Raw genomic sequence first — 27458 nt, forward strand, 5'->3', positions numbered from 1 at the left:
TCTTATAAGGAAACTCCTAATCTTATAAGAAAACTCCTAACTAATGATTATCTTATCAGGAAACACCTAACTGATGATGATCCCTTTAATTTAGGAGAAGAAATCTACTTTGAAAAAGGAATCCTTTTAAAAGATTACAACTAATGACAACTAAGCATAGAAAAGTCAAAGTAAACAAAACAAGATAAAAACAAGCCCAACATGACAAAACAAGCCCTTCAATACATCTTTGCATACGAATTGGGCCTTTTCATATCATGTCCATGCGCCAAGCCCGTCAAGCTTTGTTCTTCAAGTTCTAAGCTTTGCACATCGTCTTGCACATAAAAATATGTGATTATCCTTGGTGAAGTTTTGGGAACTGCTAGAACAGTCTTAGAATGTTCTAGAACAGCCTCTTTGTCATGTACTTCCATGATTAAGCCTTGTAAAGCCTTTTTCATCCTCTTTGTCCTTGCCCTAGTCATTGGCCCACCGATTCCTTGCAAAGGATCTTGAGAATATTTGGGATTATTAGCTTGAGCCATTTGGTCAACACCTCGATCTCCATTATTCACCAGCCCGTGGCCTTTCGCATAGTGGGGGATCGATATATTCGGACCATTTCCGCCAGTGATAGGGCAGAGGAGGTTCTTAGTGGTGGCAGTTGATTATTTCACTAAGTGGGTAGAAGCTGAACCTCTCACAACGATCACAGTGCCGAATGTGCATAACTTCTTCTGGAAGAATATAGTGTGCCGTTTCAGACTACCCCGAGTACTGATCTTTGACAATGGTAAGTAGTTCGAGGATATTAAATTCCAGAACTGGTGCAAAGATATGGGAATTCAACAAAACTTCACCTCGGTGGCGCACCCTCAGGCAAACGACCAAGCGAAGGTCACGAACAGAGTCATTCTCCGCGGACTGAAGGCACGCCTTGACCGAGCTAAGGGACTATGGGTAGACGAGCTACCCAATGTACTATGGGCTTATCGGACCACGATAAAGACCGGAACAGGTGAGACCCCCTTTAACCTCACTTATGGCACTGAAGTAGTCATCCCAGCCAAGATCGAGGTTCCCATGCTACGTCTAGAAGTGTACGATGACAAAGTAAACAAAGACGAGCTACGCACCAATCTCAACCTACTTGACGAGGTACGGGACCTCGCATACATTAGGACCGCGGCCTACCAGCAGATAGTAGCTCGGTACTATAACGCCAGGGTCAAGAAGCGGAACCTCCGCGTCGGAGACCTTGTCCTTCATAAAGTTATGGTGCTTGAGCACGGTGTTGGTAAGCTCGGGTCAAATTGAGAAGGACCCTACCGAGTAAAGCGGGTGCTCGGGGAAGGAACGTATGAGCTCGAAACCCTAGATGGGAAACAAGTACATCGGGCATGGAATATTGTCAACTTAAGGCAATACTACCTATAATCACTGAGATGAGTGGACTACAAATCGCTTTCCGAGCCTAAGGGCCAAAACGCCGAGCTAACAAAAAACCTCGGCACTGTAAGACCCAGTCGCCTCTTCGGCATGGGCGAACTCCAGAAGGGGGTGAATCGTAGTCGCTCTCAGAGCCTAAGGGCCAATACGCCGAGCTAACAAAAGACCTCGGCACTATAAGACCCAATCGCCTCTTCGGCATGGGCGAACTCTAGGAGAGTGGACTATAAGTCACTCCCCCAGCCTAAGGGCTAAAATGTCGAGCTAACGAAGACCTCGACACCGTATAAGGCCTAACCACTTCATTGACATAGGCTAAGAATTAGTACCAAAGGCGCAGGCAGCTCGGGTGTGAATCCTGTGATGCATAGCCCGCCCCGGTATACAAGTTGGACCCGTTAGGGACAACAAACTTCAACTTCAGTAACCCAGGTGTAGACAGGTCGGGCATATGCCTTACTATGTTGCTCACCTCGGTGTACATCATAAAATCACCCCTACTAAGTACAGGGAGACAGCTCGGGGTGACGATAGTCGAGAAACTCCACTTCGGGTACTTAGCTCTAATAGTTCGAGTGAAATAGTCACTTCGGCAAAAGAGTAAATTGCATAACACTTACCAAAAAAGAGAGGAACATTTCATTACTAGTTCTTATAAAAAAACCGGGCCTAACAGCCCGGGAGAGTACATCTAGGCAAAAAGAGAGAGAACCGGGCTCAGCCACCTGGAAACAACCACTTCAAAAGATTCATTTAGAAGAAGAAAAAAGAGCAACCAGCCTCAAGGTCCCACCACCTCTACGTCCTCGTCGCTCTCCTCCAGGGAGTCGGGCTTCTCTTCCTCCGTAGTGTCCGCCGTCTCCGGGGCCATGTCCTTTATTGTCATGCCTTCAAGGTTAAGGACAGAGAACTTCTTCTGAACCAGCCATCGGCAAAGCTTGAACCCCGAGCAGTAGGACTTAGAGCCGTACTCGACCTGGAGGTCATGGAACTGCTAGGACTCTTTAAAGTCCTCCACCGCCTTAGCCCGCTCTTCCTCCACTGCGGCGTCGAAGTTTCGGGTCCGCTCGTGGAGCGTGGACTCCAAGCTCTGGACCTGCTGACGAAGAAGCTCCCTCTCTACCGTCACCCTCGAAGACTCCTCCCTGTAACGGGCGCTCTCCTTAGATAATCGGGAGATCCGCGCTTCCTGGTCCTTAATGAGTAGCTCCTGGGCCTCGCTCCCCTTCTGAGCCTGGAGGACCTCACCCTGGGCCTGGTCGAGCTCGTGTTAGAGCCTCTGCACTTTCGACCTCTGTTTGGTGGCATCCTGGGAGTGAATAGCAGCCTGACAGGCCATGGCGTGGATGGCGGAGTTTAGCTGCCAATAGAAAGCCGAGGTAAGTAAAAAAAATAGAAAGGGGGGAGAAAAAGGGAAGAAGTAGACACTTACCACCATGCAGTGAGCTGAGGCCAGCTTGGAGAGCTGCCTAGGGTGCATCCCGGCCCAGTCCGCGATCTCCTCATGACTGATCGCCTGCCGGCTCCTCCGCGAGGCCACGAGGAAGTTGGTGATGCTTCATCCCTCCCCTCGGTAGGAAACCGCGGGAAGACGATGGGGCCGGACTGCGCGGCCGGAGGGTACTGCTCCTGGGGTGGGACCTCTTCTTCTTTGCCGCCTCTCGCGGCTACTCCCTCGAACGACACAGGTGGGACCTCCGGCGGCGGAACAAAGGCTGGGTCTGCAGCCTCAAACTCGGCGGCCTCAGAAGTGGACGCTTGGTTGGGGCGCAACCTCTTCGCCCTACGCTTTTGGTTACTCGACAACAGGTGATGTGCATCCTCACCAGACATGTTGGCTGCAAGAATTACAAGGCATTAGTATAGCTCACAAAAAAAAAAAAAAAAAAAAGAGAAGGCGTCCTAAAGGTAACCTACCGGGGCTCAGGCCGGCCTGCACGAGATTGTCCTCAGCCAAGTCATCCGAACAGAGAAAGCCGACCCCTGCCCAGGGCTGCAGTGTTTCCCGAACCTTCAGGTCCAAGTCAACGCCCGGATCCTGAATGGCGGCCCTCCGGTGGGTCGGAAAGGGCCACCCCTTGGGGTTGCGAACTACAAAATAACCTCGCTTCCAGGCTGGGATCCTGTTAGGCAGCTCGTGGAGGAGCTTAAAGCCCGGACGGGGGGAAAAGTAATAAGAGCGCCTTTCTAGAGGGGCTCCGGGGTAGGCATTCTTGATCAACAGTATAGAAGCAAAGGTGTCGAGGGAAAGAGGAAGACAATACTCAAAGAACAGGGAAATAGTCCCCACCAAGTTCCAAACAGAGTTCGGGTGGTCTATGGTGACATTGAAGTGGGAAAGAACCTCCACTATCAGAGGGTGTAGAGGGAGTCGGAGACCAGCCACGAGTTGCTCTTCAAAAATCACGATCTCGTCGTGATCGTGTTCCCAGGGATAGTTGTCGGATGGGAGACTGTAAATAAGATCCCTGGGGAGGTTGTAATGAAAGACTAGGGCCTGAAGTCTCTCCATAGACATGGAGGAAGGGCCGAAGCTATCCGGCTCCCGACCCCGGGAAGTGGAAGCCAAGTTACCGGAGGCTTCCCAAGCCTCCAAAGACCGCCCTTCGGGGAAACCCCAAGCTCCCCCCGAGCTCGAGGGGACCTCACCCTGGTTACCGTCCCACGGGTACCCAGACATTATTGGACAAGACAGAGGACTCACCAGAAAAAAATGAAATGAGAAAGCGACGCGAACAAGGAGAGCTAGAGCAAACAAGGCGAATGCGCAACCTCAAAACCGAAAGCAAGGCAAGTTGGCGTACAAAAATGAGGCTTGGGGCCCTCCTATTTATAGCCACTGTGCTCGAAAGCCAACGGCTCCGATTGAAGCGAATCCAACGGCTCGCAATAAAGATGGCCGCACGTCTTCCGAAACCGAAGGCAGTTTGGCGCGTTTTTTGGTGCCCGAAAAACCTGAAAGCCACATGCGGTCAGTCAGAGTAATTTGAACAGCGAGTCAAATCCACCCGTCATTTCGTGAACTCCCCGCGCTAGAGCAAGACCCTTAGCCCGAGGAGTGGGGGGCAATTGATGGGGGTGATTTGACTCGACCTCCTAACCAGGTGACACGTGGACATGACTCGACGTAAGCGACAGCTTAGCATGACAGCTTGGCTACAACTCGGCGTAATGAGCCCGCTGAAACCCAACCTGAACAGCTCGCCACAAGACAACTCGCTACAGAACGGTTTGCTGCAAGGCAGTTCGCTACAAAGGAGCTCGCTATTGAGTAACCCAGAGTCTTTGGGAAACTTCTTATCCGACAAGACCATGCCTGTCAGACTGCTCCCACGTCTCTTGTCTGGCGGCGCTGCACCTACCAGTCCAGAGGACTGCGCCCACGTCTCACGTCAAGCGGCGTCGTGCACGCCAGCTCTGCATAACGTCTCTCAACTGACAGGACCGTACTCTGCGACGGTTACCTGCACCAATTGAATCAGCCTGGCGAATAACGACTGTAGTAGAGAATCAGAGGCGGTTACACTCGATTTGACAGAGCATCAGTATATAAAGGCCCCGATTTCCAAGGGGCAAGAAAATAATTTTTTTGAGTAAGTGCACATCTCCACTCTTAGCTCATTTTCTGTTACAACTCTCTAGGCTCTCCACGGAGTTCTAACTTAAGCATCAGAGTGTTCCCGTCGGGCGAGCTCCCCAGGAATCCTTCATCTTCTTCTCCTTCTCAGGTGTCGTCCGTCACCAGATAGGAACGAGGTCCCTGCCAACTAGGAGTGACCAGATCGCGCTACATCAATTCCCATGGAGAATACCATTCCCATTCCCATTCTAAAGGATTTTGGTTGTTATTCTTATTAACCATGTGAAATCTGTTGCAAGGGTAATTACACGACAAATTGGATGTTCTCAGAAGAGGAGTTTTGGTAATTTTGGACCAGTGAATTAATTGCTGGTTTGGAACCACCGACACTGCCAACCACAAAAGTAGGATTTTTGGATTTAGGATTTCTCACCCCTTCATCCGGATTGGAAACACGAATAAAGCCACGGACCAAACGCATTAATACAGAAGGAAATCTGATTTCTGGTTTTGTTTTCATAGAAATGAAGAGTTCAGTTAAAAAAAAAAAAAAGAAAAAGAAAGAAAGAAAGAAAACACAGGGCAGATTATATGCAAACACGCCTCTTTCTTTTCGTAATTGGCATTAGGCCCGAGCTTTGTTTTTGTTTGTAGCCTGAAGGAGCTTCTGAGCGTGGGAGAGCTGGTCCATGAGAGACATGATCTGGGCTTGGTAGGCGCGAGCTTGGTCGAGGGCCTCAGCTTCGAGCTCTCCCAGCTGGAAGCAGAGCCTCTCCTCCGCCTCTTCCACGGATCTGAGTCTCTCTGACGTTCTCAGCAGCTCCTCCCTCATCTTCGCCTCCCTCTTCAGGCTGTTCTTCAGTTCCCTCTCCATCTCTTCATATCTCCTCCTGAACGCCTCTTCCATCTCCTTGAAATAGTCTCCCTTGGCCTGATGCGGCGGCGGAGGAGCGGCGACGGCAGCCAGACTGGGGGCCATTGCCAGTGCCAGAGGATCTCCTCCGGAGAAACAGGGGAAATCGGTAGAAGCAGTTGTACCAAAATGACGAGAGAGTGGTTTCCTTTTATAAGCTCAAATAGAGATGTCCAGGTTCAATGTATCTTATGATACTTGGGGCAATAATGCTGGTTGGCACAGTATACGGCTTGTGAGGTTTTCTAAGGAGCGTTCAAAGACAACCAGTTTACGTATATCCTTGATTGGTGACCTTTATCCTCATGGTGGGACCCACGGAAAGATGTAATGCAAAGACCAAATTAACTACGTGTTGCGCACTAACTACGCAAAGATATCAAGATATTAATAGATTCGTTGCTTAGTATCGGACTTCAACTACATCCACTGGACAAATTTCTTTCGTGTGGAAGTAGGCAAGTAGCCAGACTATCACCGTGACGATAACTCTGTTTTTTTTTTTTTTTTTTTTTTTTTGGGTAAATAGATATTGAGTACTTTGTCTGTTTAGATTTTTTTTTGAAAATTATCGATTAGTAACTTGTAATTTACTTTAGATGCAATAATTTAGTATCCAAACTTTTAAAATGTAATTCAATAATTGTCATAACTAACTGTTAATCTATCGTTAAGTGGCATTTGAAAAAGATATAAATGCCCTTCAAGTGTTATCTAATTTTCTTTATCAACCATCCAAACGTTGATAAAAAATTAATAATTTCAAATCTTTGCTTTTTCCCATTCAAGAAAGTTTGTATTATGGTGACCCCAACTTTCTTGAATAGAAGAGACAAGGATTTGAGATTGTTAATTTTTTGTCAATGTTTAGATATTGGGTATTTGTGTCTTTTTCAAATGCCACTTAACGGCTGATGGGTTGTCATGTTTTGAAAGTTTGGATACTGAATTATCGCTTTTTAAACTTTGAGAGATCAAAGTGACTCTAAACCCAAAATATAGGGTATTAATTGGAAAATTTTCCTAAATTTTATTTCGCTTTTTTTTTTTCATATGTAACCATATTTTTACTTCTTTCCGATAAATAATAAAAGTATTTGAATGGAATAACGAATAATAGTGAAAAAAGAAAAATTTGAATATAGGCATTTTTATAATTTTATACCCAATGTAATGTTAGTTTTAACAGAGTTGGAACGAAGTGTATATTTATAAAAGATCATGATACTAAATGTTGCACTTAAAAGTTCGGCCTTTTTAAGTGTCATTATCTCATTTAGACAGAGCACTTATATGTAATATATTCTTTATTTTTTGGGTTATATAGCTTGGGTTAATTACTTGAATCCTAAGCGGTTTTTGAAAACTGTCCATCTTTAAATAAAATAGTGTGAATCCACATAAGCCACCGCATGGCACAAGAGGGTTAACCCCACATTCTGAACAATAGTTCTACCGGGTTTCTAGTTTTCTGTTATTCACCTATTAATCACTATTACGTTTATCATTACTTGTCAATAATTTAAGGGAAAATGATGGTTTATAGGCCTAGAGTACATTTGGGGTAGGTGTCAATTCGGAATTGATGCCAATTCATGGGTGGGCATTGATGCATAAGGTGGGGGTAATTGACCTTTCAAAATGTTGTAGATTTGCAGTGGAAATCAGACGAAATAGATGGAGGATTCATAGTGATTAGTCATAGCTACTCCACCATCCAATGAGAGAGATAGAGAGAGATTTACTGATGAAGTTTTATGGTTTTATTTTTCTATTTTTTTGTGTTTTTTCTGTATTTTATAAAATTTTTCTATATTTTATTTTTATATTTTTTATGTATTTCGTATTATATTATTTTTTATTTAGATAGTTTTATTTTTTTATATTTTACTGTATTTTTCTGTTTTTTATTTAATTTTATACTATTTTTTATTATTTATAAATATATTTTTTATTTTTAATTTATTTATGATGCCACAGGTCAAACCGATCGACCCGAATGGTTGAACTGCTTAACCGGAAATCAGCCCTCTGACCGACTCTATTTCTGATTCATTTTTAAAAAGCTTGTTACATAGTGTCATTGACCAGCTCAACAATAACCCAAACAATGACCATAACACAATTACACTATTGCAAATCCAAAATGTGTTGAAAGAGACTCAGCCATGATTCGCCCTGGAAAGAACGTATACAGCGCAGTTGCTCAGTAGTCAAATTACAACAAACCAACGCCCTCGCAAAGGAGACAACAAATCATCGCTGAGGCACAAGAAGGAAGTTTCAAAAGTCAGCAAACCTATAGTTCAATACATTGGGATTAGGATGAATTATAACTAAGGCATTGTAAGAAGTTGTAGAAGCAGGATAGCAGTTGAAATCGTGCTTCTGTGCGAATCTCGGGGAAAGGGAACCTTGATCTTGGAATCTCCACAATGACATGAGGTAAAACCCTATTTGCGAACCTTATGAATGTATAAATCTATATTATACAAATGGATTATCCCTTGGGGAAAAAATCGTTCAGGGCCATTTCACACCTATTAAATATTTTCATAACTTAGTTTTACCTTTCCTTTTCTTTTAGCTTTATTTTTTGGGACAAAATATGTCCTTTTTCGTTGTGTTATGTACGGTATAAATGCAGACAAAATAATATAAAATATAAGGTTTTATACTTTATAAATTTGTATTTGTATTTCTACCAAATTGAGAGCACAAATACAAATATATATGGTGCAAATACATAAAAAATAATACAAAATATAAAGTTTTGCACTCTATTGAATTTGCACTCCTTCCAAGCTAAGCCTATGAGTTGAAGGGTTGGGACTTGGGAGTAAGACGACTTTATGTAAGCGATACATTCAATGTTCAGAAACGATTTTAGACGTCAACTTTCAAAACAAAAGAATGAACTTAAGGGTGTCAATGGACCGGTTTTGGATTGGATGGCGGATTGGATTTGACCCCAATCTTGTCCAAAATATTTATTAGAAAGGATTGGGCCTGGTCTGTCCATAGTAAATTTATATTGGATTGGGTTGGATTAAGTTAATATCTAGTCCATTGATATAATATAAGAATATAGGTGTTCATGGACCAGATTTAAATTGAAACCAATCTAAATCAAAATAAATTTAAACAGATTGAATGGTCCAAACATTGAATTGGACTGGTCCAATATGGTCCTAAATATTCACTGGACTGTATTGGACCTAATCCATTTATAATAGACTCACATTAGATTGAATCGGATTGGACCAAATCCAATCCAATTGACACCCCTAGATGGACTCGCTTATTGTTTGGATACTGTTGACGTTTGCAATTGGTGGTAAATTGAAGACGGAGGCTTACTGCTATTCAGTCTCGCTTCTAAGAACTAGTTTTCTTAATGTTAAGCCACACAACACAAGAAGCAATTGATATTTTTTTTTGAAGGCAGAAGCAATTGAGGTTAGGTTAGCACAAGAAGCAATTAATTAATACAGAATATTAAATTTCCTAAAAAAATAAAAAGTAGTTATATACCCCTTTTACTTGCGAGACTTTGATTGAGCTCCTCACACAATACGTTTTACACCAATCTTACATGATGTGATGCATTGAGGTAATTTTTGAAAGTATAGGATATATTCAAGTAATAAATCCTTTTTCTTAAGATTTAAACCTCCCTTCACGTTTTTAGTCCCTGTCGTGTGATTTTCATCGGACAAAGACGTTTCCACAGTTAGAATCCGTCAAGATCCCTTTTAATGTGATATCAAATATCATGTGCAGGTAAAATTTTTAGAAAATTCAATTTTGCCCCACCTGAAACCCAGACCCCCCACACGTAATCCAACAGTCTCATGGTCATGGCACTTCGCCTCTTGTCTTTCTTTGTCTTTGATTTGAAGGAAAAAGTAGGAAAATTTTTACGATGGTGTTTGGAAGTGGACATTTTTTGAGACCGATTTTTAAGAAAAAATGCCCATACTTCTAAGACTCGTGTTTTACAAAAAAATGATTTTGTTTGAGAGTGTTTCTGCTATGTAGGGAGTGAACAATACTATGCTGTTTGGTAAGATGATTTTCATCACTGTTTTTCATGTATGTACTGACAGATAAGCATCACATAGGATACGCATAATCGTCAATCAGTCAACCGTTAGGAGCAACGGTTCACCAATGCATGAAACATTGTGTTTATTCAAAAAGCGTGTGAACGAAACAATCATATATATGGGTATTTATTGAAACGTTCATATGAATCCGACGTAACACCGTTTTTTAGAAAAACAGCCACAGTTACAAACATCCCCTACAAATCTTGTATAGATTTCCTATTGAATTGCAACCGAAGCTTTGAATTGCAAACCAAAGCTTTGAACGAAAGGTTCAGTATATACCGTCCATCATAATTAACCTCTCAGTTACGCTTTGCTTTGACGAAGTGTTTGAGTCCATAGGGATTGGTTTTTAAATTTTTACTTGTTCATTGTGGTTTTTGTGCAGTCCTTCTATTTAAATAAAATATTGGATTAATTAGTGACTGTAATTTCTCACGTTTCACTACTATATATTGAACATAAATCTGTTCTCAGTTTCAGCTAAAACTCAATTATAGGATATTCGACATGTGTAGCTTTCAAAGATAAGTTGATAATGAAGGTATGATTTTCGAACCATTTTTGATCCAGAGGTCGGACCGTTCAGCCCAAAAATTGTTCAGGCAATATTTTTTATTTCACCCCTAATCCGGTTCTTTACCAAAAACTATTAATTTGATCAGCAACCCACTGAAATGGGCAATCAAATTGTCAATCCGTTAAACTCGAACAATAGTCTTAAATTGCAAAGGGAGCATAATAGCTCGCTTCAATCTAGCAAGAGTTTTTTTCCCTCTTCTCATAATTTTGGTGATTTTTCTTAAAATAATAAAGGGTAAAAATGTCTTTTCATTAATACTGTTCAGGCTAACGGCCTATTTTTCTAATTAAGTCTATTGGAAATTGGAAAGCAAAGGGGAGACGTAAGCCTTTCACCCATTCTTTTTAGTTTTTTTTTTTTTTTTTTTGTGGTTGTCTGGTTGATTGACTTGGTACGTAGACATCCATTAAGAATAAACAAATGCTTAATTGAGGCAAGTGGTCCATGCCTTGCAACAAAAGCAATTACGGTTGTTTCGTCTAGGGATTTGGCCTCTGGGCTGGGCTAAGGGCCATGGTTCTTTCTCTAGGGCCCAATTAGATAGATGCACATTGGATGAACATTATCATCTAAAATAATCATAGATAAATTATTTAAATATACCCTGAGATTTCTATAAACCATTTAAAGATCCCTGTGGTTTTCGAAACTATTTAAAAATACCATGCAAAAGCATTCTACCGTTAAAGTTGACGGAATAAATTGATAGACAATAATGTCCTTGGTGCCATTGATTGAATCACAAGATATGTGTTTGTTGGGATTAACTGCTCCCATATTCCGCATTTGCAGAACTCTTTTTGATATGAACAAAGCTGAGTAAACCCATATGGCTATTTCAATTAAAGGCCATGATAGATTACATGGAGACGTCCTCTCACAGATGACCGTTGAGAGGAAAAATACTTGGCTCCTACCACGTTGGAGTATATATGCATTTTAAGTTTTAGGGTTTAGGATTTAAAGATTTATAATTTAGAATTTAAGGTTTAATGATTTAGAATTTAGTCTTTCACGACTTTCTCTTGCATTGTCATAGGGGAATCCTCCAAAAATAGAAATTAATCCCTCAAAATTTCCTGATAGTTGAAGGCGATTGATTATTGATTCAACTAACACCATTGTTACAATGTCCCCAATTTCAGTAGTTATTGTGGTTGTTGTTGATGCTTCTGTTGATTTGGGCAGTGTTTGGCATCCATGTTGTAGCTTTAGTCAATGTCATATTGGAAAAATCAGTGTTTTAGAAGACGGTAACATGTTTGGAATTGTTTTTTTATAAAAAACGGTGCTCTAAATCACGTCTTGAAAATTGAAAAAGGCGTGATTTGAGGAAACGCTGAATTCGACGTTTTCTCAATTTGGAGCTCTTTGTTGCCAACAAAAATATGATGTAGCAGTGATGTAGACTTCCTATAATGGATACCAATGCTGAAAACAGATGTGGAGCACTGGTACCAAACAGAAGGTGTTGTTGTTACCTCAGAAAACATTCTACCTAGCAGCAACGTTTCCAAACAAAAAAAAACGCTATTTTCTGAGAAAATGATACTTCCAACACACACATATGTAGCATCGATGCCATACATATACTTAAGTGGTCTGAACCACTTCAAACTCCATCAATCATTTGGCTTCTAGTTCTAGTTCCAGTAGAAACCGTCATCTCCAGTGACATCCCATATTAGTCCTTCTTTGCTTCATACTTTTGTGTAATCCTTGCTATATGCTTCAAGATTGTTCATACTGTCATGGTGGAATCCGTACTACGTCAAGTTCCAGTAAGCATGGTTCAATGTATCACACTTTGAACCACACACCTTTTATTTTTTTTAATGTTTTTTCAAATTTTAGTTTTAGAACTGTTTTTATGTATATTATTTAATAAAAAGGGTTTTCAAAAACACCTGTAAATTGGTGTATCAAACACTTATGAAGTGTTCTTTTTTTGGATTTTAGGAGGGGGGAAAGTTGGTTAATGGGATTTTGGTTCCAATTGACCAAGAATCCCATGTTCATTTTTCAGATTTAGGTGGGGGTCACTGAAAGTTTATTTTCCTAGTACCACATACTTGGGTAAGTGGTACCCATCTCCTGGGTGGGTAAATAACTTTTCCACATAGGGGGAAAGTTGCTAACACTTGAATGGGACAAAAACCCCTTTTTAATAATGAATTTTTATAGTTAAAATGGTCATTACCTTATTTACCTAGAAAATAAAAGAACATGAATAAATGCACTTACCCGGGTAAGTGTTTCCTAGGAAAACTTACCCAGATAATTACATTTACCCGATAAATAACTTACCGAAAAACGAACGAAGCCTTAAAGATATGATATGATACACCTAATACGGAACATATCATATTGATACTTTAAACCTTATCAATAGGAAAACCACAAAAGTGAAACTGAATAAAAAGAGTAAAAGTTTAGATGGTGCAACTGGCAATGGCGACGGCCCGGAAGTGCATCCATTGTGTCACCGACAGGACACCACAGTGGTGAACTAGGCCTGGCCCATGTGATGTTCGGTACATGTCAAGGAGTTTGGTCCCGAAGTACCAACCGGCAGCAAGCCTGACATTTGTGGTCACAAAACACTATAAACATTGTAATTCATAAAGGCTTTTTTACAGTTTACTCTACTTCAGAATTTATAAATTAATTCCCCAAATGTATTTATCTCTACTCATTGAGAAATTTTCCCCTTGATCTGAATTGTACAATCGCATACTGAACTCAAATTACCCCTTCTTTGAGCTTCAGGAAGGAGTTGTAGAGGTTTCAACAACTGTTCCTTCTGGGTTTTATCATTCATTTCAGATAGTCGATCGGGCTTTCAATGTAAACCGTTTTTTTTTTCATTTTCATTTAATTATTATTATTATTATTTTGTAACTAGTTTTCATCTACTATTCACATGCTCTGATAGTTGATCGGTCGTTTGGGCTGTTGTCATTGATTATTGTTTCGCTTTCATTCAAAATGTCCTCATTCAATCTATGGCCAAATGGCAAAATGAAATTATAATGAAATATAAGACACGTTGTATCACATGAAGGCTTTAAATGCTTCACTAATGGAGAGCCTATTTTGTGTCAAATAGGGTCACCTGACAGAGAATATTATTATATTTAAGTGGTTAGTGAAAGGAGTTTGGATCTAGTACGCAAAACCAATGTTTAATGAGTATTTGATAAAAAGTTATTCTTAATCTTTTTCAAGGGTAGGTTGGGGGTATATTTTAAGGGATAGGTGTCAAAATTTTTTTTAGTATTTACTCAATGTGTTCATCATGTATGCCTACCATTGTGATTGAACCCCTCATGCTATGTTTGGTTTGAAGAAAAAGGTAAGCGAAAAGAAGGGAAAGATAAGAAAATCTATACAAAATTTGTAAAAGTTTTCTTAATTTTCCCTTCCTTTCCCTACTCTTTCCTTCAAACTAAACACAGCCTCAATGAAACAAATCTGGATCTGCTACCCACAACACATTATATCTACACATCGAACATGTCAACTGTCATGCATGTAGAGATTTGTTCCCAATGTGTGGCTGGAGTTTCTATGTGTCTTATGAGTACATGAGGGTGGTGTCTTTAGTAGCAGATCTGAGCACCCATGAAAATCAAGCATGCTTGCAATGCAAATAAAAAACAATTTATGTGATGTGAATTCAATCAATTTATTTCTATTAACAGACTGTATTTTCAATAATTGGGGGGGGGGGGTACACACATTTACTTATTGGGCCGGAAGTGGGTCTACCTTGATCTGGACTAGACTCAGCCCATTGACAGAACTAATAAAGCTTTCTAAGAACCTTTCTTGTACGGTTCTACCTTTCTAAGAACCGACTCTATTGGGTTTGGGTCAGGGTCCGGGCCCTCAACATTTCATATTGAAGTCAATTCCGGTTCCAGCCCAAACCCGACCCGTTGATAATCCTATGCATTGGGGCCAATAAAAGTTGGTCACATTGGAGGAAAATTTCTTGACTTTTAATATTTCCACAAAACCCTTTGTATGTATGCCACGTTTAGGGGTGGATTCGAGCGGAGCTAAGCCGAATAGTACCAGGTTCGAGCTCGGCTCGAGACTATTCTACAATGCTCATGCTCGAGCTTGAACTTGGCTTGAGTCAAAAGTTCATAAGCTCAAGCTCGGCTCATTTTATAATTTATAAAAATATTTATTATATATTTTATAAAAATAAAAATTATATATAAAAAAATCATTTTATATTTAAAAATTATGAATTATAATAATTAATAATTATAATATTTTTATTATATATATATTATTTTCTATAATTTTATTATATATATATATATATTATATTTGAGCCGGCTCATGAGGCTCACGAGCCAAGCTCTTGTAGGCTCGAGCTCGGCTCGTTTATTAATCGAGCCAATGAATTGGGCTCAAGCTTGACTGAAACCGAGCTGAGCCGAGCTCGAGCAACTCATGAAAAGCTCGGCTCATTGCCACCCCTAGCCACGTCTGAGGCCCCTCCTTGCTCCATATCCCCATCAAAGTGTCTCCTTTTATGGGGTTTGTGACAATTACCCCTAAACTTTTATTTGTGACAAACACCCCCTCCCCCCTTAAACTTTCACTTTGTGACAAAATACACCCTTTGTTAGTATTCCACAAATTAACTTCATTCAGCTATTTATTTATTTTTTAAATCCTCAAACTATCCTTATTTATTTCAACAATTTGTGACTCACTTAATTTTCTAAATATAATATTAAAGTCCTCTTGGTTGCTCTATTCAAATGAAATGGTAGAGATTTCATTTTGATAGATATAAATTTAAGGCTTCATTTGATTTTTCTTAATTTATTAGAGAAAGGAGTGGGTAATGTTTTCTATTTTAAGATGAAGATAGACATTCATGTCAATGAAATGAAACATGCAAGAATTTAAAGAAACTTCTTTTTTTTTATGTTAGTGAAATGATTCTTATTATTTTAGCTGGTTTCATTTGATTAAAACAGAGGTATTTTTGGGTCAATTAGAATTTAAGAGAAAAGAGCAAAAAAGAAAAAATAAGAAAAGTTCAGGTAAGTATTTTGGTAATTTATTGCATTCCATCATTTGACTTAATGACCAGGGGTTATTTGTTACAAAGTGAAAAGTTTTGGGTGTCTTTGTCACAAATGAATGTTCAGGAGTTGATTGTCACTGGCCCCATTGTATAGGGTGGCCTTTGTTGCAAATAAAAATTTAAGGGATAATTGTCATGACCTTGTGTACAGGGGGTGTTTATAATTTACCCTTGTTTTTTCTCATTTTCCCAAATCTCTAACAAAGCAAAGAGGCCAACAAAGATGAGAATCCCTTCTCATTCTACCATCTCACATTCCAAATTTCCTAAAGGAAATTTGGTTTAAAGGAAAAGGTAAGGAAACTTGAACAAGATTTGTAAAGGTTTCCTTACCTTTTCTTTCCTTTCCCTACATTTTCCTTCAAACTAAACATAGCCTCATGTTTTGAGTTCCTATTGGACTACACTCTAGAGCATGATTTTCAAAACCGGATCGGATCGGAAAAACCGGGAACTGGTCAGATGACTGGTTCTGTTTTTCACCAAAACCAGATTTTTGTCAAAAATGTTGATTTGGTCAACAAATCGTTGACCCGGATGATTGAACCATTCAAACCATTCAATGATTTTGACCATTTTTTAATTTTTTTATTAGAACAGGCCGACAGTTTGAACCGGGAATCGAACCCCTAACCCATTCATTATCCGGGTCAATTTTAAAAACCTTGTTCCAAAGGTCCCTTGGCAATTATATACAATCAAAGACCCACCCTGGACTTCGAGATTCCAACACATTGCCGCTGGTAATTCCTAATCATGAACAAGTGCATCTCTACCGGTCGAAGTTAGTATGCCCAAATCAGTTCATGATTTTTAATCTATAAAGCTGTCTTAAGGCATATCACATATTCAGCTTATTGCTTCTTGCTTGATTAAGCATATCTCATGAATTACTTTACTATTTCTTCTTTTTACTGGTAAATGTACTTTCATTTTTTTCTTAGTTTCTTTGTTGAGCTAGGGTTTATGTAGTTGGGTGTTGCTTCTTTTAATTAGTTGTTTCTTGCTTTAGATTTGTCTATGGTGTGAGTGTGACTTATTTTTCTTGTTATTTTGAGAGCGTGCTACACTGCTACCTGTTGGGGTTCCTATATTAGTTGTGGGACTTCTTCTTTATGGGTTTGATAACATCCTCCCACACAACGTGCCTCACACCAATCTTACAGTACGTTACAGTCATATATTGAAAATTTCTTATTAAAAAAAATGTTATCATTTGTGAGAAGATATTCTTAATGCACAGCTGCAATGCACTGTGAGGTTGGTGTGAGACACAAATCGGAATTGACATTCATTGGTTGGATTTATTTGCATACCCCTTTAATTCAGTTGCAGCTATCCATATCATCCACACTTCATGCCAAGCTTGCTGCTATCTCTTTGAAATGCTCAAACATCAAAAAAAGAGTCAAGGGTATATTTGTCTTTTAATGTTTTTCTGTCAAAGGGTTAAATCTTTAACATGATGCAGTATGTAATTTTTGAAACTATATTGTATATTTAAATAATTAACCCTCTTTTAAGATTTACCTTTAACACGATGTAATGTATTTAGGCACTTTTTGAAACTATAGGTTATATTTAAGTAATTAATCCTTTTTCTTAAACACTTAAACCTCCCTTCACGTTACGGGTGTCTATGAAAAATCGAAAAACCGAAAAATCAAACCGAGAGTAAATTAAACCGCAAAATGCGATTAACCCAACGGATTGATTTGATTATTCATTATATGTAAATATATACTCATATTATATTTATAATGATCTATTTATAAATATATTATATATCATTTATTATTTATAATATAATATTATACATATATTTATATAATATATATTTTAAATATAAAAAATTGAAAAACCAAAGAACTGAACCGGTCGAAAACTGAAACCGGTGGTACCAGTTTGGTTTCAGTTTGGCAAAATGAAAAAATCGATACCATTGATTCGATTTACAAAAAAAAAAAAAATCGAAAAACCAAAAAACCGAACCGATCAAAAACTGAAACCGGTGGTACCACTTTGGTTTCAGTTTGGCAAAATGAAAAAATCGATACCATTGATTCGATTTACAAAAAAGGGCCATGATTCGGTTAACCGAACCGTGGACACCCCTTCTTCACGCTTTTAGCCCTATCAGGTGATTTTCATCACACAAAGACGCTTCCACCCTTAGAAATCCATTTTTAAACATGATATCATGTGCAGTTAAAATTCCTATTTTGCCCCACCCAAACCCAAACCCCCCACACGTAATCCAACAGTCTCATGTCATGTACGGGTGGCAATTGGGTGGGGTGGGCTGGGTTGGGTTTGGGTTCAGCCTAACCCATCTAACCCACTAACCTGTAAATGCCCCAGTTAATAAAATTTAAATGGGTTGGGTTCCACCCAAAACCGCCTTAATTCAACTCCCGCCCAACCCATTAATCATACATACCTAAATTATAGAAAATATAAAATAATTATAAAAAAATACAAATAAAAATTACAAAAAAGAAATATAACAAAAGTTATAAATAAGTATAGAAAATGAAAAAATAACAAAAAATATAGGAAAAATATAACAAACATTATAAACAAACATAGAAAATAAAAATAACGAAAATTACACCATAGGTAAGACTTTTTATATTCAAACTGGGCATTGGGCTTTATATAAGGGTTAGGCTTGAATTCGGGCCTAGACATTTTTTGTTAATAAGGAGGCAAAGCTCGATTCAAACCCAACAAAATGCAACTCGTGAATATGTCTATTCAAGACCAATTGATGAAGACTCTTGTGTAAAGGTGTAAATCGGACTGTGTTGGGCTTGATTTGTTACTGCTAATGCGGGCCATGCTGCAGCCTAGCCCATACCTCGGCCATTCAGGCTTTGATTTTGCAGGCATGCGGATTGGCATGGAACAACACGACAAAGTGGGTCGTGCTTCCATGGGCTTTGTTTTATAATTTTTAATTTCATTTTATTTTACATTTATAAACAATTGTATACATCAAAATTCATACAAAATAGAATTTTAGTATTTTTTTCATTTTGTTAATTTATTTAAAAATTTTCACTATTTTTTCAATTCTTTTAAAAGAATATGCCTCTTATGGCCTAACCCAAAGCCCGACCCAGGCTCATGCCATGGGCTGTGTCAGACTTGACCTCTTAAGTATCCCAAAGGAGGCAAACATGACCCACATAAACCCGCTAAACACTGGCAGCCGGCAAAGCCGTGCCATGCTATCCCGGCATGGCCCAACTCTTGTGTAAATTAAGTGAAAAATAATAAAAATATAAGAAGAAAAAGAGTAAAAATTTGTTCATCTTCATATGGTCCAATTGTTGTTTTTAATTCTTTTTTGATGTTCGGATGGGATTGATTAATAAGAGAGGAACTGGTGCTGAATGAAAAAAAAATGACTTGATTATAGGATAGAAAGAATAAAGGTAGGAAAAGGAAAAAATAAAGGTAGGAAATCTTTATATTGAATTGCAACAAAGCCTTGAACGGAAGGTTCAGTGATATACAGTCATAATAATTAACCTCTTAGTTATGCTTTGCTTTGACGATATGTTCGAGCCCATAGGTATTGGTTTTTAAATTTTACCTAATAATTAAGTTTATTCATTGTGGTTTTTGTGCTGTCCTTTTATAAATACAAAAATTTCTCCTGAAGTTCCTAATAATTATAAAAACCTCTTTTATAGTTTTACTTTAGCAAAATTTTCTTTTTATTTTTAAAAAAATCAACAAAAACCTCCCTTCCGTCGATGATCAAGACAGAAAACGTTAAACCCATCATAATTTTACCCCAACAAAAACCGATGGGAACAATGATGGAAACCATCCACTGGCAACTCTGTCGTGGGCTTAAATATGAAGGATATAGGAAATCTCGTGCTCTTCGATGGAAACAATAGAGTCGTCTGGTAGTAGAAGGGTAGAGGCTCACAGCCAGCATCTCATCTTCGAACTGGTCTACAGGTGTCCTATCACTTTTCGTTACTAGCAATGGAGCCGTCTGGTTTGTTTGCTCTTCGAACTGGTCTTACAGGTGTCCTAGTAATGGTTTGTTTGCTCTTGCTCTAAATGCAAGATCGAGCTATGTTAGATTCTTGAATGGAAATCTTTCTCTCTACATATTGTTCGCCGAGCCACGCCAGCCTGATGATACGATAACTGTAAAACCAGCAACCTCGATGCAGTACATTAAATTCGGGTCAGATGGGCATCTGAGAGTTTACGAGTGGAACTCAACCTCAGGGTGGACGGAAGTGGGCGGTCTTCTGACATAAGATTTATCTGATGGAGAGTGTAGCTACCCAACTGTTTGTGGGAATTATGGTATTTGCTCAACTGGTAAGTGCAGTTGTCCTGGAGGAACTGGTAACAACGATAGCTATTTTAGGCAATTAAGTGATCGACAGCCGGATCTCGGCTGCTTCGAAATAACTCCATTTTCTTATGAAGCTTCTGAAAATCACAGTTTCAAGAGTTAAGGGATGTCACTTCATATTTTTTGTCGGTGATGCAAACACAACTGAAACGAGTTTGGAGAATTGCAGGCAGGCATGCTTGAATAATTGTTCTTGCAAGGCTGCTTTGTTTTTGTACCATACCAATGCTTCCGCAGGTAGTTGCTTTTTGCCAACCAAACTTTTTTCATTGATGAACAATGATAAGAACAAATATAACTATAATACATCTGCATTCATTAAGGTGTAGATACATATGCTTCTCCTACCCCATCCCTTCTTCTTGAAAAGAAAACAAGCCAAATTGCAATAATATTAGGATCCAGTCTTGCAGCTCTGTTTTTTGTTTTTATTGTAGTTTGCATCTTAATTATTCTTTATAGGAAGAAAAATGATGAGGAGGATGATTTACATCAAGTACCAGGAATGCCCAAGGAGATTCTCTTATCAAGATCTCAAAGATGCAACAGAGAATTTTTGTAAGAAGCTTGGAGAAGGAGGATTTGGATCGGTTTTTGAAGGGACTCTTGGAAATGGCACAAAAGTTGCAGTGAAGTGTTTGGATGGTTTGGGTCAAGTCAAGGAATCGTTAAAAGCTCTTTCGATGAAGGAAGTATGCACAATATGACATTGTCCCTTCTTCCAAATCAGGTCCCAAGTTCATGCCGATTCCTTCCCCTAACAGGGTAGGTGAAGATACCTCGGGCCAGATAGCTTGGCTTAGCTTACTACAAGCAGCTCGCCGCTTACGAGGTAGCCCGACACAGGGTAACTCATGGAAGGGTTTGGCATATCGTAGGAAGACCTCCTGCTCGACCACCGTACTCGACAAATCTGGGGACAGCAGCCATATCCCTCGTCAGACAGCGTCGTGCCTGCCACCTTTAGAGGGTGCCTCACACCCGACAGGCACGTACCCTGCGATGACGGCCCCGCGCGTGCCACCTCAGCCCCTGCCAGTAACGGCTGTGGCAGGCTGACAGTGGCGGTTATACCTACCCTGTCAGAGGCCAGTGGGCCTAATGCAACGGATTTATGTTATAAGGAGCTTATTATCAAGGGAGAGAGGTATGATCTTCTACTCACGCACTATCTGCACTCTTAGCCTTCGTCTTCTCCTTGCTTCTCCTACAGAATACTAACTTAAGCATCGGAGTGTTCCCGTCGGGTAACCCATTGGGGATTTTTCTTCTTCTCCATCTTAGGTACCTTCCCAGAGTCACGTAAGTGCCAGCAGGAGTGACCGGATTGCGCACCATCATTTGGCGCCATCTGTGGGAACCGCTTCTAAAAGCCTTCCTCTAAACCTTCACCGTTCTTCCTTCTCTGAAAACTCGGCACTCATGGCTTCCTCAAGCAACGTTGGACGAAGCATGGAGATGGGTAACTCCATGGAACAACCCCAGGTTCCCACGGTCTGCATTGGGTAGTTCACCATTCCTCTCTCACTGGACGGAGTCCCTAGCCTAAACATGCCGAGAGCAACGACACCTGTGGGTGTTCCCCTGCCTTCCTCGGTCGAAACGACCTTTGCTGAACCGACTGTCGTTCCTCTGGCGACCAACCAGAGCCAGCTCGACGATCTGATGCAATGCATGCGGGCCATGCAAGCCCAAGTGCAGCATCTCCAGCAACACCAGCTCTATCAGTAGCAAGTGTTGCACCACATCTCTCAGTACCATTACCAGCAATAATTCCCTCAACTGCCTCAACCTCAGCTTCAGCAGCCGCAACTCCCTCCTCGGTACCCAGCCTCACAGCAAGCTAGGTCTCGGCGCCAGGACGAACGCCTTTCTCGCCAAGAAGAAGCCTCCCAAAACCCTCCTAAGAGTCAGACCTCCTCCCGCGGCAGACAAGAGAGACCGGCTACCCCGGTCTCGCCACGGGCAGTCAGGTCGGGAGGACCCCAGCTCGCCAGGTCTACATCACCTCGACAGTCAAAGTTTGAAACCCCGCTCCTGGAGAACCGGTTCGAGATCCTGGCTGCAGACTCCAAGCAGGATCCCTCTGTCCACAGCCATCACCAGCGGCCCGAGCTACTTCCTGCACAAACCATTCTTGACAGCACGGAGGTGAGCAGCACAAATCTGGAGCACACCAAGAAGCAGAGACGCCGCCACCGAGCTCGCCAATCTATCACCCATAACCTGCCCGAGCTCGGAGGTAGAGAAGAGGTAAGCTCGGGCGAAGCTAGGGCTCCCCTCCTTTCAATTCCGTCCCCCTGTCTCCCGAGCTCCTAGCAGTTCCAATGCCTAAGGACTTCGAGCTCCCCCCTCTTCACAAGTATGACGGGTCATTTGACCCAAATGACCACATAGATGCCTTCCAGTTGCATATGCACCTGGCAAGAGCCAGTGAGTCGTGTATGTGTGTGGCCTTCTCCATCACTTTCAGAGGAGTAGCCCGTACATGGTACCGGAACCTGGCACCTGGATCGATAAAAAGTTGGGCGCAGTTCGCGCAAGCCTTCATGTTCCACTTCGTCACCAGCAAGCGGTGCCCACGAACTGAAGAAAGCCTCCTCAACATAGTGCAGAGAGAGGGAGAGTCCATCCGGGGCTATATCAAGCGATTCAACGACGCGTGCATGCAGATACCGCACCTGGACCCCGCTGTGCGCCTCACAGCAGCCAAGAAAGGCGTGAAGCATAAAGAGTTCAAATGGCACATGGTCGTCAACCAACCGGCGACCATAACCGAATTTCTTAAGCTCGTGGACAGGTTTATAGCCACGGAGGAAGAGATCAACCAGAAGGGTAAGGGTGCGCTCGAGAAGAGGAAAAGTGAAGGAGAGCCTTCCAGCCAAGGGGACAGTCGAAAGAAAAAAAATGCAGCTCAAAGGGCAAAGCCGGGTCAGTCGTTCCAAGCTCCTGTAGCAGACCGAACTGATTACACCCCACTGAACGTGAAGCGGGCTGAAATCCTGATGGCGATCAAGGATGCCCCGTATGTGAAGTGGCCACCCCGTATGAGGGGAAATCCCAACGAGAGAAATAAGAACTTGTATTGTAATTTTCACAGAGATCACGGTCACAATACCAAAAATTGCAAGAACCTCCGCGACGAGATAGAGGAGCTCATCCGTCGCGGATATTTAAAGAACTTTGTACAAAATAATAATAATGATAATAATAAAACAGGTCAGCAAAGGGAGCACGATATGGACGCTCCCGAGTCCAGTAGTAGGCCGACCGAACAATCGCAGAAGCAGCCTCCGGAAGAGAGGCCAGTTCGGGGCACCATCCACGTGATAGTGGGAGGCTCGATCATCGCGGGTTGTACTTTAACGGCAACTCGGACATCAGTTCGTGAAGCTGCTCGGGAAGAACAAAATCCTCCGAAGCGGCCGAAGATAGAAGAACCAATTTTCTTCACAGAAGACGATGCGTGAGGGGTCCAATACCCTGACAATGACGCGCTTGTGATAAAGCTGAGGATCAACGACTTCGAGGTCAGGCGCGTACTCGTTGACAAGGGTAGCTCGGCAGATATTCTCTTCAAAGCCGCGTTCGACCAGCTTCAGTTGCAGGGAAGTGACTTGAAGCCCGCGAACACTCCTTTGGTGGGCTTTAGCGGAGAAGAAATCAGGCCCCTTGGGAAAGTGACAGTACCTGTGGAAGTCGACACATCGCCCTGCGTAGTCAGACTCAACCACGACTTCCTGGTGGTCGCGACCCCCTCCCCATACTGCCATAATAGGTCGGCCGGTCACCCATGTTCTACGGGCGGTGGTCTCCACTTATCATTTTGCAATGAAGTTCCCTACAGACTTCGGTGTGGGGGTAGCGCGGGGCGACCAGCTCGAGTCCCGCAAGTGCTATGTCGCCGCCCTAAAGGAAAAGACCAAGGTGGCCGACGACCTCGAACTGGAAAGGCCTACAGAGCAAGGTGAAGAACAAGCTGCACCGACGGAAGAAACCGTCGCTATTCCGACCTCAGCCGCAAACCCAGCTCGGACGCTTCAGATCGGTGCTTCCATCCAGGAACCTCTACGATCCGAATTGGTAAGTTTCTTACTTCAAAATTTAGATATTTTTGCATGGTCTGCGACAGAGATGCCCTGTATAGACCTTGACCTTATAACTCACAAGCTCAATATTGATCCTGTAGTTAGGCCCGTTAGACAAAAGAAACGCAACCTAGCCCCGGTGCGGTGGAAAGCAGTCGACGAGGAGGTTGCAAAGCTCCTCGCAGCTGGCTTCATAAGAGAAGCCCATTACCCGAGCTGGGTAGCGAACCCCATTCTGGTAAAGAAGGCTAATGGCAAGTGGCGCATGTGCGTTGACTACACCGACCTAAACCGAGCCTGCCCAAAAGACTACTTCCCGCTCCCCAGAATTGACCGTTTGGAGGATACGACCTCAGGGCACGAATTGCTGAGTTTCTTAGACGCCTATTCGGGCTATAACCAAATCAAGATGGACCCGATAGACGAAGAAAAGACGGGCTATAACCAAATCAAGATGTTACAAGGTTATTTCCTTCGGGTTGAAAAACGTAGGGGCAACCTTTCAAAGGCTTGCAAATAAATTGTTTGAGCCATTAATTGGCAGAGAAGTAGAATGCTATGTAGACGACATGGTCATCAAAACCCAATTTTCGCATGAATTAATACAAGACTTGCATTTTGTTTTTGAAATTTTGCGTAAGTTTAATATGAAGTTGAATCCAAACAAGTGTGTCTTCGGTGTTACCTCGGGTAAATTCCTAGGGTACATCGTTAACCGGCGCGGCATTGAGGCCAACCCGGATAAGATTAAGGCCATCTTAGATATGAGACCACCCCGGAAGTTGAAGGAGGTTCAAAGGTTGAATGGCCGCATAGCTGCCCTGAGCCGCTTCATGTCCAAGTTGGCAGACCGCTGTCTACCATTCTTTAAAGCAATAAAGAGCAAAGGGTTCGAATGGACCCAAGACTGCCAGTTCGCGTTTGACGAGCTCAAGAGATACATCGCTAGCGTGCCGATCTTAACCCAGCCCGAGGAGGGCGATGTTTTAGAACCGTACCTCTCGGTGAGCGACGAAGTGGTCAGTTCGGTACTAATAAAGGAAGTAGATCGGATCCAACGACCCATCTATTATGTTAGTAAAGTATTGTAGGGAGCAGAGACGAGATATCTGGAGATAAAGAAGCTAGCATACGCACTGGTAATTGCAGCTCGGAAGCTCCTCCCGTACTTCCAGGCTCACACTGTTATCGTTCTCACCGACAAACCTCTCAGGCAAGTCTTACTTAAGCCCGAGGTCTCTGGTCGGTTGACGAAGTGGGCCATTGAGCTCAGTGAGTACAACCTCCAGTACAAGCCGCGAACTGCCATTAAGGCTCAAGCCTTAGTAGATTTCATCGCCGAATGCACATTCAGTTCCAAAATTTCCAGGCTGATTGAGCACGAGGTCCCCAGTTCGGGTGAGCCCGAAGCTCCCAAGCTGGTTGAGTCCGAGCTCCGTGAGGTAGCAGCCAGTGTGGCATCTCTCCTAGTTCGGCTAAGCGCGAGATGGGATGAGGAACCCTGGATCCTTCACGTAGATGGCTCCTCGAACTAATAGGGCAGCGGAGCCGGAATAGTCCTGCATGGCCCAAGTGGCACGAAACTGGAGTACGCACTACGCTTCAAGTTCGCGGCATCTAACAATGAAGTGGAGTACGAGGCGTTGATAGCTGGACTAGCCTTAGCCAGAGAAGTAAAGGCCAAACACATCGTTATCTGCAACGACTCTCAGCTCGTGGTCAACTAGGTCATTGGTGAGTACGAAGCTTGCGAGCCAACCATGGTCGCCTACTTAGCTAAAGTCAGAGAGGCCCTACTCAACTTTCAGTCACACTTCATCATACAAATCCCTAGGTCGGAGAACGCTGAGGCCGACGCCCTGTCCAGGTTAGCCAGCACCAGCGACATGACCATGAGAACCGTGTACATAGAGGACCTGCCTCGGCCTAGCATTCTCGGGGGGTAGAGGAGGTCACTCCCGTCATTCAAGCAGAGCCGAGCTGGATTGACCCGCTCACGAGCTTCTTGCTACACGGGACCCTCCCTGCAGATCGCAATGCAACCAGAAGGGTATAGCGCCAGACAGCCAAATACGTAATGATAGACGAACAACTATACCGGAGATCCTACACGCTCCCCTACCTGCATTGCTTGCGACCTACTGAAGCCAAGCTCGTACTCCACCACACTCATGAGGGTCTGGGCGGCGGACACTTGGGGGGCAGAGCCCTCGCCCAAAAGGCACTTTGACAGGGGTATTATTGGCCAACAATGAAGGCATATGCCATTGAACTCGTTAAAAAATGTGACAAATGCCAGAAGCACGCCAATATCGACCACCAACCTGCTGCCGACCTCAAGTATTTGACCAGCTCGTGGCCCTTCGCACAATGGGGCATCGATCTACTCGGGCCATTCCCGCCAGCAACGGGTGGGAGGAAGTTCTTAGTAGTAGCAGTGGATTACTTCACCAAGTGGGTAGAGGCTGAACCCCTTGTAACGATCACAGCCTGGAACGTCCAAAACTTCTTTTGGAAGAACATCGTGTGCCGCTTCGAGTTACCTCGGGTACTGATTTCTGACAACGACAAGCAGTTTGAGGACATCAAATTCCAAGACTGGTGCCAAGAGATGGGGATCCGACAGAACTTTACTTCAGTCGCACACCCTCAAGCAAATGGTCAGGCAGAAGTTACAAACAGAGCCATCCTCCGCAGATTGAAGGCACGATTAGACCGAGCTAAAGGGTTGTGGGCAGATGAGCTACCCAGTGTTCTATGGGCCTACCGGACCACGGAGAAGACCGCCACAGGAGAAACCCCCTTCAACCTCACCTACGGCACCGAAGCAGTTATCCCCGCAGAGATCGAAGTACCTATGCTGCGACTAGAAGCATACAGTGATCAGATGAACGAAGATGAGCTGCGTACCAACCTCGATCTACTCGACGAAGTAAGGGACCTCACGTACATCAGGACCGCAGCTTACCAGCAAAGAGTAGCTCGGTACTATAACGCCAGGGTCAAGAAGCGGAACCTCCGCATTGGCGACCTGGTCCTTCGTAAAGTTATGGTACCTGAGCCCGGCGCTGGCAAGCTCGGGTCCAACTGGGAAGGACCTTACCGAGTGAAACGAGTGCTCGAGGAAGGAACGTACGAGCTCGAGACCCTCGAAGGAAAACAATTACCTCAGGCATGGAATATTGTCAACTTAAGACAATACTATCTATAACAACTGAGTAGGCCACGAGCCACTCTCCGAGCCT

General features: G+C 42.4%; 2 protein-coding genes and 1 pseudogene across 2 annotated transcripts; 1 reads left to right on the forward strand and 2 right to left on the reverse strand.

The window, feature by feature from the left end:
• Positions 1 to 2038: 2038 nt before the first annotated feature.
• Positions 2039 to 4998, reverse strand: LOC104589400 (uncharacterized). The gene is made up of 3 exons (XM_010247713.3): positions 3349 to 4998; positions 2864 to 3269; positions 2039 to 2791 (listed from the first exon to the last, which is right to left on the reverse strand). Exons 1-3 carry the CDS (start codon positions 4109 to 4111, stop codon positions 2788 to 2790), a joined length of 1173 nt encoding a protein of 390 aa, XP_010246015.1. The 5' UTR covers positions 4112 to 4998; the 3' UTR covers positions 2039 to 2787.
• A 493-nt stretch (positions 4999 to 5491) lies between these two features.
• On the reverse strand, positions 5492 to 6053 carry LOC104589398 (protein RESPONSE TO LOW SULFUR 3-like). The gene has a single exon (XM_010247712.3). The coding sequence runs from the start codon at positions 5988 to 5990 to the stop codon at positions 5637 to 5639; it is 354 nt and encodes a 117-aa protein (XP_010246014.1). The 5' UTR covers positions 5991 to 6053; the 3' UTR covers positions 5492 to 5636.
• A 13522-nt stretch (positions 6054 to 19575) lies between these two features.
• LOC148792257 (G-type lectin S-receptor-like serine/threonine-protein kinase At2g19130) lies at positions 19576 to 21037 on the forward strand (annotated as a pseudogene).
• The last annotated feature ends 6421 nt before the right edge of the window (positions 21038 to 27458 follow it).

Source organism: Nelumbo nucifera, chromosome 4 (assembly GCF_055504915.1).
Source record: "Nelumbo nucifera cultivar China Antique chromosome 4, China Antique-T2T, whole genome shotgun sequence".
Classification (NCBI taxonomy): Eukaryota; Viridiplantae; Streptophyta; class Magnoliopsida; order Proteales; family Nelumbonaceae; genus Nelumbo; species Nelumbo nucifera.